This window comes from Anomaloglossus baeobatrachus, chromosome 7, assembly GCF_048569485.1.
Source record: "Anomaloglossus baeobatrachus isolate aAnoBae1 chromosome 7, aAnoBae1.hap1, whole genome shotgun sequence".
Lineage (NCBI taxonomy): Eukaryota > Metazoa > Chordata > Amphibia > Anura > Aromobatidae > Anomaloglossus > Anomaloglossus baeobatrachus.
Genome location: NC_134359.1, coordinates 261,490,595 through 261,503,355, shown reverse-complemented (window position 1 = coordinate 261,503,355; position 12,761 = coordinate 261,490,595). Strand labels below are relative to the sequence as shown.

The 12,761-nt window shown below is 48.4% G+C and overlaps 1 protein-coding gene across 1 annotated transcript in view; it reads left to right on the top strand.

Moving 5' to 3' along the window:
- Window positions 1-12,761, top strand: part of IL4R (interleukin 4 receptor) — a 51,933-nt gene that overhangs the window by 31,868 nt on the left and 7,304 nt on the right. Inside the window, exons 7-9 of the mRNA XM_075318101.1 lie at window positions 2,097-2,262; window positions 8,885-8,984; window positions 12,017-12,089. Of these exons, the coding sequence (XP_075174216.1) occupies window positions 2,097-2,262; window positions 8,885-8,984; window positions 12,017-12,089 (339 nt within the window). The remainder of the gene's footprint in view (window positions 1-2,096; window positions 2,263-8,884; window positions 8,985-12,016; window positions 12,090-12,761) is intronic.

Below are 12,761 nucleotides of genomic sequence, written 5' to 3'. Positions count from 1 at the left end.
GCCAGGAGACGTTCCTGGACGGGGTCAGGCTTCGGGGTCGGGACTCTGGGGCGCGCCTTCTCCGGCGAGATGGTGACTGGGTCCCAGAAGAAGCCCAGGTGATCCTTCTCTAGACGGCCGGCTAACTCTTCGGCCGGCTCTGGCGTCGGAACAAATGATGTGGCGGCGGCGTTAAGCTGCGGAGTGTCCCATGGAAAAACAGCAACCCCCGGACGACTGGGCATGGGCGGGGTAGCATAGGTCGCCTTCACCTCTGTGATGGTGCTCCCGGTTTGAGCATCCCATGAGGTCTTCCAGGAAACCTTGTCTGGCCTCGTAGAGCCTCCCGGTCCAATGGGAAGGTCCACTATCGCGGCCTCGCTAGCAGGGGCGAACCGAGGTCGGCCTCGACCGAGGCTGATGAGGGCCATCGTCGTCGCCAACTCCGCAGGTTGCCCAAAGTTCTCCATCTCGGTTTCCGACCGAATCGCTAATAATGGCGGCGGTGTCGACGCGGAGGCTGGAGGAAGTGGAGGCGGGTCTTCATTTCCCGCTCTTAAACGAACTCCACCCCCAGCATCACGCATCATCTCGACTCCTCCGCTGAGGTACTTCTTTTTCTTTTTCTTCTTCCATGCCTTGGAGCTGGCGCCTCCCCTCTTTGGGCGGAGTACTCCATGCTTTCTCTTCGGCACCGGCCAGCCCCAGGCTCTTCTTTCGGCGCCAATTTTCCGCGCCTTTTCTGTTTCTTCACAGACGTCGGCCATCTTGCCGCCATCTTGTGCCCGGTCCAACGCCTTGGGCACTTCTTCCTCCCACCATGGGACTGGAAATCTGTTCTCATAGTCCGAATTCCGTACTTCAGGCACTACTTGGTCTTCAGTCTCCTGGTTCTCCGGCAAGGGACTTGTATCCTGCCGACTACGCCACATGAAGTGACCAGCCAGGGAGGCCTCTGGCTGTGTAGTCATGGCAGCACTATTTTCAAGGCACATCCCTGACTCCATCACTTCTTTAATGTTGGAAGAGTGTATGTCTGTATCTTTATCGGCCGATGCACAAAGAGGCTGCAGGCAACAGTCCAGATGCAATAAAATCGACATTTATTCACAACGATAAAGAGAAAAACACTCCGGTCAGCGGATTTCGGCAATATTAGTGGAGCTGGGGACAACCTGCCCAAACGCACCCTCTGATGGGGATATGCCCAGAGTACTCCTCCCACTCTTCAGCCAAGCATACACCGGACCCACACCGGCAGAATAGGCTTCGAGGTTGCGCCACTGGACTCCCACTCTTCAGCCAAGCATACACCGGACCCACACCGGCAGAATAGGCTTTGAGGTTGCGCCACTGGACTCCCACTCTTCAGCCAAGCATACACCGGACCCACACCGGCAGAATAGGCTTTGAGGTTGCGTCCACCTCCTTATCTCCGGTGTCCCCTGATGTTCCGCTCACACAATCGCACTTGCCGCTCCAGATGTTCACACTCCGCTGACCCGGATCCTCTCTCTCCACACACATTCAGACCTTGCCTAGATATCCGGCCGACTCCTCCTCCCCGGTGGCAACAGCCGTCCCACCCGGCCACTAGGGGGTGCCCTAACACATCACATAACAATATAAAATTCAACACTTTTAATAATCACAATGCCGGGTAACTATGCTAAACTAGTAGGGGGTAGGCCCACCCACTACAGAGGGATGGTTAGATAGATAGATAATAGATAGATAGATAAATAGATAGGATAAAAAAATGAAGCAGCACAAACAAAAGTGCAATCCACAGGTTTCAGTCCTCCAACCTTCCTTTGGTACATAAAAAGCATAGAAAGCGGGCAGTGCTGAATAGCAAATGCCATGCAAATAAATGCAGTGCCTTGGCCTATGTTGGTAACGTTTCGGCTCCAGAGCTGTTGAGCCTTTGTCCATGTGTGGCGCTGTCTTTGGAAAAAATAATTCATATTTTTCTTTATGGCCTAATAAGTGCTGATAACTATTTGAAGTCTGGATCCATTCTTGTACAACCATCTGTTAAAAGTATAAAAGTGTTTACGTAACTACGAACTTTTTCACTACAGCCCCGTTATAACCCGTTCCATGTATCCTCCCAGGAATTAGAGCATGTCTTCACCCAACTGGAGCCCCGGTACACGTTCAGTAAGAGGCAGCTGACCCGAGGCGCGGAGTACAGGGCACGAGTGAGGGCGAAACACGCAGTCGAGGAACAAACAAAGGAAATCTGGAGTGACTGGAGTCCAGAGATCGTCTTCACAAACAGTAAGAACTTAATCGCTTTTTATTGAGTCGCACAATTAATGTTGTTATGGCCTTTATTGTTTGGGTAAATGAATTTAATATTTCACTGGATCAGACTTTTTTTATATATACCATTTTTTTAGCTTATTCTTATTTTTTTTTAAAACTTTTTAGTTTATTTTTGTATTTTTTTTTTGCACTTTTATTTTTTCAGTATTTTTTCCAGTATATTTTATATACTAAATATAAATATATATATATATATATATATATATATATATATATATTACACAGACCAAAGGTTTGGACACACCTTCTCATTCAAAGAGTTTTCTTTATTTTCATGACTCTAAAAATTATAGATTCACATTGAAGGCATCAAAACTATGAATTAACACATGTGGAATGAAATACTTAACAAATAAGTGTGAAACAACTGAAAATATGTCTTATATTCTAGGTTCTTCAAAGTAGCCACCTTTTGCTTTGATTACTGCTTTGCACACTCGTGGCATTCTCTTGATGAGCTTCATGGTCTTCACTTCACAGGTGTGCCCTGTCAGGTTTAATAAGTGGGATTTCTTGTCTTATAAATGGGGTTAGGACCATCAGTTCTGTTGTGCAGAAGTCTGGTGGATACACAGCTGATAGTCCTACTGAATAAACTGTTAGAATTTGTATTATGGCAAGAAAAAAGCAGCTAAGGCTACTTTCACACATCAGTTTTCTGTATTCAGGCACAGTCCTTTTTTTTCCTGATCCAACGGATCCTGAAAAAAAAGTGAAAACCGTATCCATCGGATCCGGTTTTTAACGGATCCGTTATGCCGGATCCGTTAAAAAACGGATCCGGTGGATACGGTTTGCATCCGTTTTTGCATCCTTTTCGTCCGTTTTTTGGCTGGATCCGTTTTGTTAATTACATTGGAGCATGCTCAGTTTAGAAAAACGGATCCGGCGGCCGCATCCGTTTTTTACCGCATTACGCCGGATCCGGCGTCCATAGGCTTCTATTGTAAAAGACGCCGTATCGCGCCGGATCCGGCGCGATGCGTTTTTTTTTGCCGGACAAAAAAACGTTGCAAGCTACGTTGCCTCCGGCCGCCGCATTAACTAATTTTGCCGCATCCGGAAAAAAACGGATGCAACGCAAAGCCATCCGGTACAATCCGGTAACAATGCAAGTCTATGGGAAAAAAACGGATGCGGTACCGGATCCGTTTTACCCGTTTTTTTCCGGATTGAACCTGATGGCAAAAAACTGATGTGTGAAAGTAGCCTAAGTAAAGAAAAACGAGTGGCCATCATTACTTTAAGAAATGAAGGTCAGTCAGTCCGAAAAATTGGGAAAACTTTGAAAGTGTCCCCAAGTGCAGTGGCAAAAACCATGAAATGCTACAAAGAAACTGGCTCATATGAGGACCGGCCCAGGAAAGGAAGACCAAGAGTCACCTCTGCTGCGGAGGATAAGTTTATCCGAGTCACCAGCCTCAGAAATCACAGGTTAACAGCAGCTTAGATTAGAGACTAGGCCAATGCCACACAGAGTTCTAGCAGCAGACACATCTCTAGAGCAATTGTTAAGAGGAGACTTTGTGCAGCAGGCCTTCATGGTAAAATAGCTGCTAGGAAACCACTGCTAAGGACAGGCAACAAGCAGAAGAGACTTGTTTTGGCTAAAGAACAGAAGGAATAGACATTAGACCAGTGGAAATCTGTGCTTTGGTCTGATGAGTCCAAATTTGAGATCTTTGGATCCAACCACCGTGTCTTTGTGTGACGCAGGAAAGGTGAACGGATGGACTCTACATGCCTGGTTCCCACCGTGAAGCATGGAGGAGGAGGTGTGATGGTGTGGGGGTGCTTTGCTGCTGACACTGTTGGGGATTTATTCAAAATTGAAGGCATACAGAACCAGCATGGCTACCACAGCATCTTGCAGCGGCGTACTATTCCATCCGGTTTGCATTTACTTGGACCACCATTTATTTTTCAACAGGACAATGACCCCAAACACACCTCCAGGCTGTCAAAGGGCTATTTGACTAAGAAGGAGAGTGATGGGGTGCTACGCCAGATGACCTGGCCTCCACAGTCACCAGACCTGAACCCAATCCAGATGGTTTGGGGTGAGCTGTACCGCAGAGTGAAGGAAAAAGGGCCAACAAGTGCTAAGCATCTTTGGGAATTCCTTCTAGACTATTGGAAGACCATTTCCGGTGACTACCTCTTGAAGCTTATCAAGAGAATGCCAAGAGTATGTAACGCAGTAATCAAAGCAAAAGGTGGCTACTTTGAAGAACCTAGAATATAAGACACATTTTCAGTTGTTTTAACACTTTTTTGTTAAGTATTTCATTCCACATGAATTCCACATGAATTTCACATAGTTTTGATGCCTTCAATGTGAATCTACAATTTTCAGAGCCATGAAAATAAATAAAACTGTTTGAATGAGAAGGTGTGTCCAAACTTTTGGTCTGCACTGTGTGTGTGTGTGTATATATATATATATATATATATATATATATATATATATATACATATACATTTTTTTTTACATTTTTTTAGCTTATTATTTTTTTAGTCCCCTTTACGGGAGTTGATCATTTCAACAATTGTTCTATATACTCCAACACTACCAAATTGCAGATTATAGTGAAAATAATGATGGTAAAACAGTGTACAGTAGGCTCTTCAGCTCCCTCTAGTGGTGGCTGGAGCCAGCTTTGTTGTGTATATCCACTGATGATCGCCCTTAAAGTATATGTAAATACATAAATAATTTAACTACAAAAATTAATCTATGTATCAAAAATAATATTGCTTCACTTACCTTATATTGATCCTGAGTTACAGTCTATGTTTAATCCAGAGCTACATTTACAAATTCCGCTTGCTCTAAGGTCTCCAACATGTAATGTAGCTCTGTAGGTAGCAGCTCTCAATAGAACTTCAAAAGATAGACTATGTACAAGCTACTATGTATAGCAGGCTCCAGGTGAACATTGGCCTTTACCCTTTAACCCTTATATAAGGATCTGGAGTTATACAGGGCTCCTTAGGTTACATAAATGAATTGGCTGCTGGCTGGTGGAGCGAGCGGGCAGAGAGAAGTCTCATCAAGTCTTGACAGTATCAGAAGGTGAAACTCAGGGATAAACTCATGATGCAGTCTGGAAAACATAAAAACAAACTAAAGCGGGCTTTACACGCTACGACATCGCTAATGCGGAGTCGTTGGGGTCACGGAATTGGTGACGCACATCCGGCCGCATTAGCGATGCCGTTGCGTGTGACACCGATAAGCGATTTTGCATCGTTGAAAAAACGTGCAAAATCGCTCATCGGCGACATGGGGGTCCATTCTCAAATCTCGTTACTGCAGCAGTAACGAGGTTGTTCCTCGTTCCTGCGGCAGCACACATCGCTGCGTGTGACGCCGCAGGAACGAGGAAGCTCCCCTTACCTGCCTCCCGGCCGCTATGAGGAAGGAAGGAGGTGGGCGGGATGTTACGTCCCGCTCAGCTCCGCCCCTCCGCTGCTATTGGGTGGCGGTTCAGTGACGTCGCTGTGACGCCGCACGGACCGCCCCCTTAGAAAGGAGGCGGTTCGCCCGTCACAGCGACGTCGCCGGACAGGTATGTATGTGTGACGGCTGTTGTGCGACACGGGCAGCGATTTGCCCGTGTCGCGCAACAGATGGGGGCGGGTACCCACACTAGCGATATCGGGACCGATATCGCAGTGTGTAAAGTAGCCTTAAGACCAGGATCTAAACACCAGCAGATACAGGATACAAGCACTAGATAAAGCCACAGACCAGGGTAATAATTATAATTGGCAGCTAGAAGTAACTTTTGGGAGTTTAAATTGGGAGTGGTGCTGCCCAAAGCTCACAGCAGATAGATGATTGTAAAAGATAATCCGCACCCTGTAGTAAGACGTGGACTCCATGTCTAGGTGGTGGAGGGCATGGGGCAGGAAGTGATTGTAGTTGTGCGTGCAGGGGATCGACAGGTCACAGCACAGCCTATCATTAACCCCTCGCCTCCCCGTCGCAGCACCACACACAGGATGATTCCGCATCAGTTTCAGACGACACCACATTCACATTCTCAGGAAATAAAGTCCAGTCAAAGCTTATTTCCTCAAAACAAGCCAACTTTTTTTTTTTCGTTATCTTCCGCATCATCTCAGTCTGCGCTTTGCCGATACCGGTATTCTTCCCATATGGGTTCCTTACATCTTTTCCTCTCATACATAATTTAGCAGCAGTCCATATCTCTGGCACCTGGGTACTTTCTGTCACACATAGGCCTCTCCTTTTTCACTACACTTCACACTGGCACAAACCGGGTCATGAAGTCCATTGGGCCACTTCACCCCACCCACAGGGGACGCTAACACATGAGAAGGACCGAAACTGACAGGGCTCTCCCATCTGTGCCCAGGCCATCCAGCCATACCCTTCTATTGGAGGGCGCATTGACCTTTCGGTGAGTAGGAATTCTTTTAGTATTAGCAGCCAGATAAAATGGACGACAAACCCCTGACGGTTGGACTAAACACCTTTCCTTGGGGGACGCGGTTGACCAATCCGGACCGGATCCCACGTGTCACGACTGCAGGGTTGAGCCATAGAACCAGAATCTTCATGGTGGGGCTATTCACATCTTACATACAGCACAGGAGCCTTCTCTCTGGGGAGCTAGACTACGGTAGGCAGGGGGTTGGCCACACGAAGCTTGGGAATGTCCCGGTCACTAGGACAGCCACTAGGGGGGGAGGATTCCACTTGGGGTAGAAATAGGAGCAAACACACACAATCACTAGTCAGTCCACCCAGGAAACCAGTTCTGGGACACGACACCATCACCTCTTTCTTCTCTTCTCTGCACGGGGCCTGGGGCTGGTAGTGGAGTGCTCAGCCCAGGTACCTCACAGCTGGAAGGGCAACTCTGAAAAAGGACTTTTTCTTTCAAACACCGGTGACTTCTCCTAACTTATCTGGGTTCGACGGAGCCCATCACAGCGGTTGACCTATACTATCCGTGCGAGCGGCACAGCACAAAGAGTGAGTAAAAACACCTGGAACCACAGCAATAGACTCTGACTCTCGATTACCGGCGCTGCCCCGCGCCTCAGCGCCAAACGCCATCACTACTTCTCTCATCATACTCCCTGGGGCCACCTGTGGGGAGCGATACCATCTCTGGCTGCTTCTACCATCCACCCTGGAGGACAGCGACAGCAGCGGCGGCTAAATCCTTGGCCGCATACCACAGGTGGCATCACGGCATTCATCCTACTACTACCCCATCATCTTCCCTTTTTATTAGTGTACACCTCGGGGCACGAAGCCAGGCAGGCCACCGAGACATCCCAGATCAGCACTCCAGCCTGGTGACGAGTAACTCAGGTACGAGATTCCCCGTGCCTGATCTCCCCTGCCCCCTGGGTGCTACAGGGTTCTTTAAATCTTTTCCTGTAATACATAATTTAGCAGCAGTCTGTATCTCTGGCACTTGGGTATTTTCTGTCACTTCTAAGCCTCTCCTTCCATCACTACACTTTACACTGGCACAAATTGGATCGTGAAATCCATTGGGCCACTTCACCCTACCCAAAGGGGATGCTATTACGTAAGAAGGACAGCAACCGACAGGGCTCTCCCATCTGTGCCCAGGCCATCCAGCCATACCCTTCTGAGGGTGCACTGACCTTTCGGTGAGTGAGGAATTTTTCGAGTATTAGCAGCCAGATGAAATGGATGCCAGACCCCCGACTGTTGGACTAAACCCCCTCTCCTTGGGGAATGCGGTTGACCAATCCGGACGGTACCCCACATGTCACGGCCGCAGGGGCGACCTGAAGGATCAGAATCTTCATGGTGGGGTTATTACTCGTACATCTTCCCAGGTACTCTCCTATCCCCTCCCCATTGTCCTTCTTTTATATCCCCCTATCCTCTTCCTACTACCACTCTCTCCCTGCCGCCACCCAGGTGCCAGGACAACTGTGTTGCAACACTGCCACCTGGTGGCAAGATTACACAAGGCATTTACATTTTTGTTTCACAAGACATCAGTGTTCCGGCTACACATGCAGGGATGGGCCTAACCCTCACCCCCTATATCTAGGCAGGACCAAAAGTCTGAGCCAGACTAATGCAAATCAGGATGGCACCCTCATCCCCTATCGCCACTGGCAGTGTGAGTGCGGTGCCGCCTAGTGGCAGAGGTCATAGGAAGGGTTTAGAAACAGATGTAACACTACGACTCTGCTGTGAACGTCCTCTGGTGATTTACCTCCTGGGAATCGTCCTCTAACCTAGTCACACTCATGGCCCGGATGAGAATTAGGCGGAGTAGGAGATCTCTGCTGCGCAACTGTAAAGAAGAGGTGGTTCAAACTAATTAAAGATTTTCTCCAAACTGTGGATGAGACCATGAGAAGCGGCATTCAGGTGGATTTCAGTGCATAATATGTGCTGAAGTCTATGGTACACTTGCATTGGTAAGCGAACACTGGCTATAGCTTCCCAATATAGAGCGGACATCCGGTGTGAAACCTCAACGTGTAAGACACCTCTGCTCTGTGTAATGGCTCCTCAATAATTACATCTAATGTTCACTTGTAGATTATACTTTGACTTTCTTGGACTATCAGTGGGTGATCATCTTGTTATCCTGCATCGTTATCGTGCTGATCACCGTATCCTGCTACTTCGCCATAATCAGGTGAGATTAAAGAAGAAAAGGTCATTTATGGCCAAATCCTCCAGTCTGTATTGTCCCTGAGAAAGTAGTGACTGCAGCTCACAGCCACGGGAATATCTGCTTGTATGCAAGTCAACCCAACTCTCTACCACTACCCCACCCCTCCTATACACCAGATCACCCCTCCCCACCTCTCCTATACACCAGACCACCCCTACCCCATCTCTCCTATACACCAGACCACCCCTACCCCACCTCTCCTATACACCAGACCACCCCTACCCCACCCCTCCTATACACCAGATCACCCCTCCCCCACCCCTCCTATACACCAGATCACCCCTCCCCCACCCCTCCTATACACCAGATCACCCCTCCCCCACCTCTCCTATACACCAGACCACCCCTACCCCACCTCTCCTATACACCAGACCACCCCTACCCCACCCCTCCTATACACCAGATCACCCCTCCCCCACCCCTCCTATACACCAGATCACCCCTCCCCCACCCCTCCTATACACCAGATCACCCCTCCCCCACCTCTCCTATACACCAGACCTCTACTACCCCTCTCCTATACACTAGACCACTACTACATAACCCTCCTATACACTAGTCCACCACTACCCCACCTCTCCTATACACTAGACCACTACTACCCCACCCCTCCTATACACCAGACCACCACTACCCCACCTCTCCAATACACCAGACCACTACTACCCCACCCCTCCTATACACCAGATCACCCCTCCCCCTCCCCTCCTATACACCAGACCTCTACTACCCCTCTCCTATACACTAGACCACTACTACATAACCCTCCTATATACCAGATCACCACTACCCCACCTATACACCAGGCCACCACTACCCCACCTCTCCAATACACCAGGCCACCACTACCCCACCTCTCCAATACACCAGACCACTACTACCCCACCCCTCCTATAGACCAGACCACCACTACCCCACCCCTCCTATACACCAGACCACCCCTACCCCACCCCTCCTATACACCAGATCACCCCTCCCCCACCCCTCCTATACACCAGATCACCCCTCCCCCACCCCTCCTATACACCAGATCACCCCTACCTCACCCTTTCTATACACCAGACCACCCCTCCCCCACCCCTCCTATACACCAGATCACCCCTCCCCCACCCCTCCTATACACCAGATCACCCCTCCCCCACCCCTCCTATACACCAGACCTCTACTACATAACTCTCCTATATACCAGATCACCCCTACCCCACCCCTCCTATACACCAGATCACCCCTCCCCCACCCCTCCTATACACTAGATCACCCCTCCCCCACCCCTCCTATACACCAGATCACCCCTCCCCCACCCCTCCTATACACCAGACCTCTACTACCCCTCTCCTATACACTAGACCACTACTACATAACCCTCCTATACACTAGACCACCACTACCCCACCTCTCCTATACACTAGACCACTACTACCCCACCCCTCCTATACACCAGATCACCCCTCCCCCTCCCCTCCTATACACCAGACCTCTACTACCCCTCTCCTATACACTAGACCACTACTACATAACCCTCCTATATACCAGATCACCACTACCCCACCTCTCCTATACACTAGACCACTACTACCCCACCCCTCCTATAGACCAGACCACCACTACCCCACCCCTCCTATAGACCAGACCACCACTACCCCACCTATACACCAGGCCACCACTACCCCACCTCTCCAATACACCAGACCACTACTACCCCACCCCTCCTATAGACCAGACCACCACTACCCCACCCCTCCTATACACTAGACCACCACTACCCAACCTCTCCAATACACCAGATCACCCCTCCCCCTCCCCTCCTATACACCAGACCTCTACTACCCCTCTCCTATACACTAGACCACTACTACATAACCCTCCTATATACCAGATCACGACTACCCCACCTCTCCTATACACTAGACCACTACTACCCCACCCCTCCTATACACCAGACCACCACTACCCCACCCCTCCTATACACCAGACCACCACTACCCCACCTCTCCAATACACCAGACCACTACTACCCCACCCCTCCTATACACCAGATCACCCCTCCCCCTCCCCTCCTATACACCAGACCTCTACTACCCCTCTCCTATACACTAGACCACTACTACATAACCCTCCTATATACCAGATCCCCACTACCCCACCTATACACCAGGCCACCACTACCCCACCTCTCCAATACACCAGACCACTACTACCCCACCCCTCCTATAGACCAGACCACCACTACCCCACCCCTCCTATACACTAGACCACCACTACCCAACCTCTCCAATACACCAGACCACTACTACCCCACCCCTCATATACACCATACCACCACTACCTCACCTCTCCTATACATCATACCACCATTTTCCCACGACTCCTATACACCAGACCACCACTACCCCACCCCTCCTATACACCAGACCACCATTGTCCCACCCCTCCTATACACCAGACCACTACTATCCGACCTCTCCTATATACCAGACCACCATTTTCCCACCTCTCCTATACACCAGACCACTACTACCCCACCTCTCCTATACACCAGACCACCACTACCCCACCTCTCCTATATACCAGACCAGCATTTTACCACGTTTCCTATACACCAGACCACCACTACCCCACCCATCCTATACACCAAACCACTACTACCCCACCCTCCTATACACCAGACCACCGTTGTCCCACCCTGACTATACACCAGACCACTACTACCTCATATTTCCTATATACCAGACCACTAGTACACCAGACCACTACTACCCCACCCATCCTATACACCAGACCACCATTGTCCCACCTCTCCTATACACCAGACCACCACTACATCACCTGACGGAGGGCTTACATCCACCAGAATTCATTCTTTTTCTTCTACATGGAAAAGTTCATTGACTTTCACTATTTAGCATTTGCTGTTTAATGTGTCTGTATTTTACTGTTTATTATGATTCTGTATAATTTAATGCTATAAACTTTTTTTTTTATTAAACTTGTAGAACCAAGAAAAATTGGTGGAACAACATCCCCGATCCTGCAAAAAGCAAACTAGCTAAGGGAAACGTTATGCAGGTGAGTGAAGAATAAAACATAAATGCAGAATACTGGGCACAACACTGATCCTGAGGAGTGAAAATCTCCTTATATTATCATTACACTCTTTATCGTATTATATAATATCTAATATATAAAAATGAGTGTGTATGTATGAGTATGTGTATGTATGTATGAGTATGTGTGTGTGTATGTATGCATGAGTATGTGTATGTATGTATGAGTATGTGTGTGTATGTATGTATGAGTATGTGTGTGTGTATGTATGAGTATGTGTGTGTGTGTGTATGTATGCATGAGTATGTGTATGTATGTATGAGTATGTGTGTGTGTATGTATGCATGAGTATGTGTATGTATGTATGAGTATGTGTGTGTGTATGTATGCATGAGTATGTGTATGTATGTATGAGTATGTGTGTGTATGTATGTATGAGTATGTGTGTGTGTGTATGTATGTATGAGTATATGTGTGTGTATGTATGCATGTATGAGTATGTGTGTGTATGTATGTATGAGTATGTGTGTGTGTGTGTATGTATGTATGTGTATGTTCGCTAAAGGAATCCGCACCGTCGCATTTACAATCATGAAATTTTGCACAGACGCCTCATTTGACTCAGGAAACATCATAGACTACAGTATGTTTTGAGGGGGGAAATTTAACCCCGCGCTTTACAGTTATTCGCCA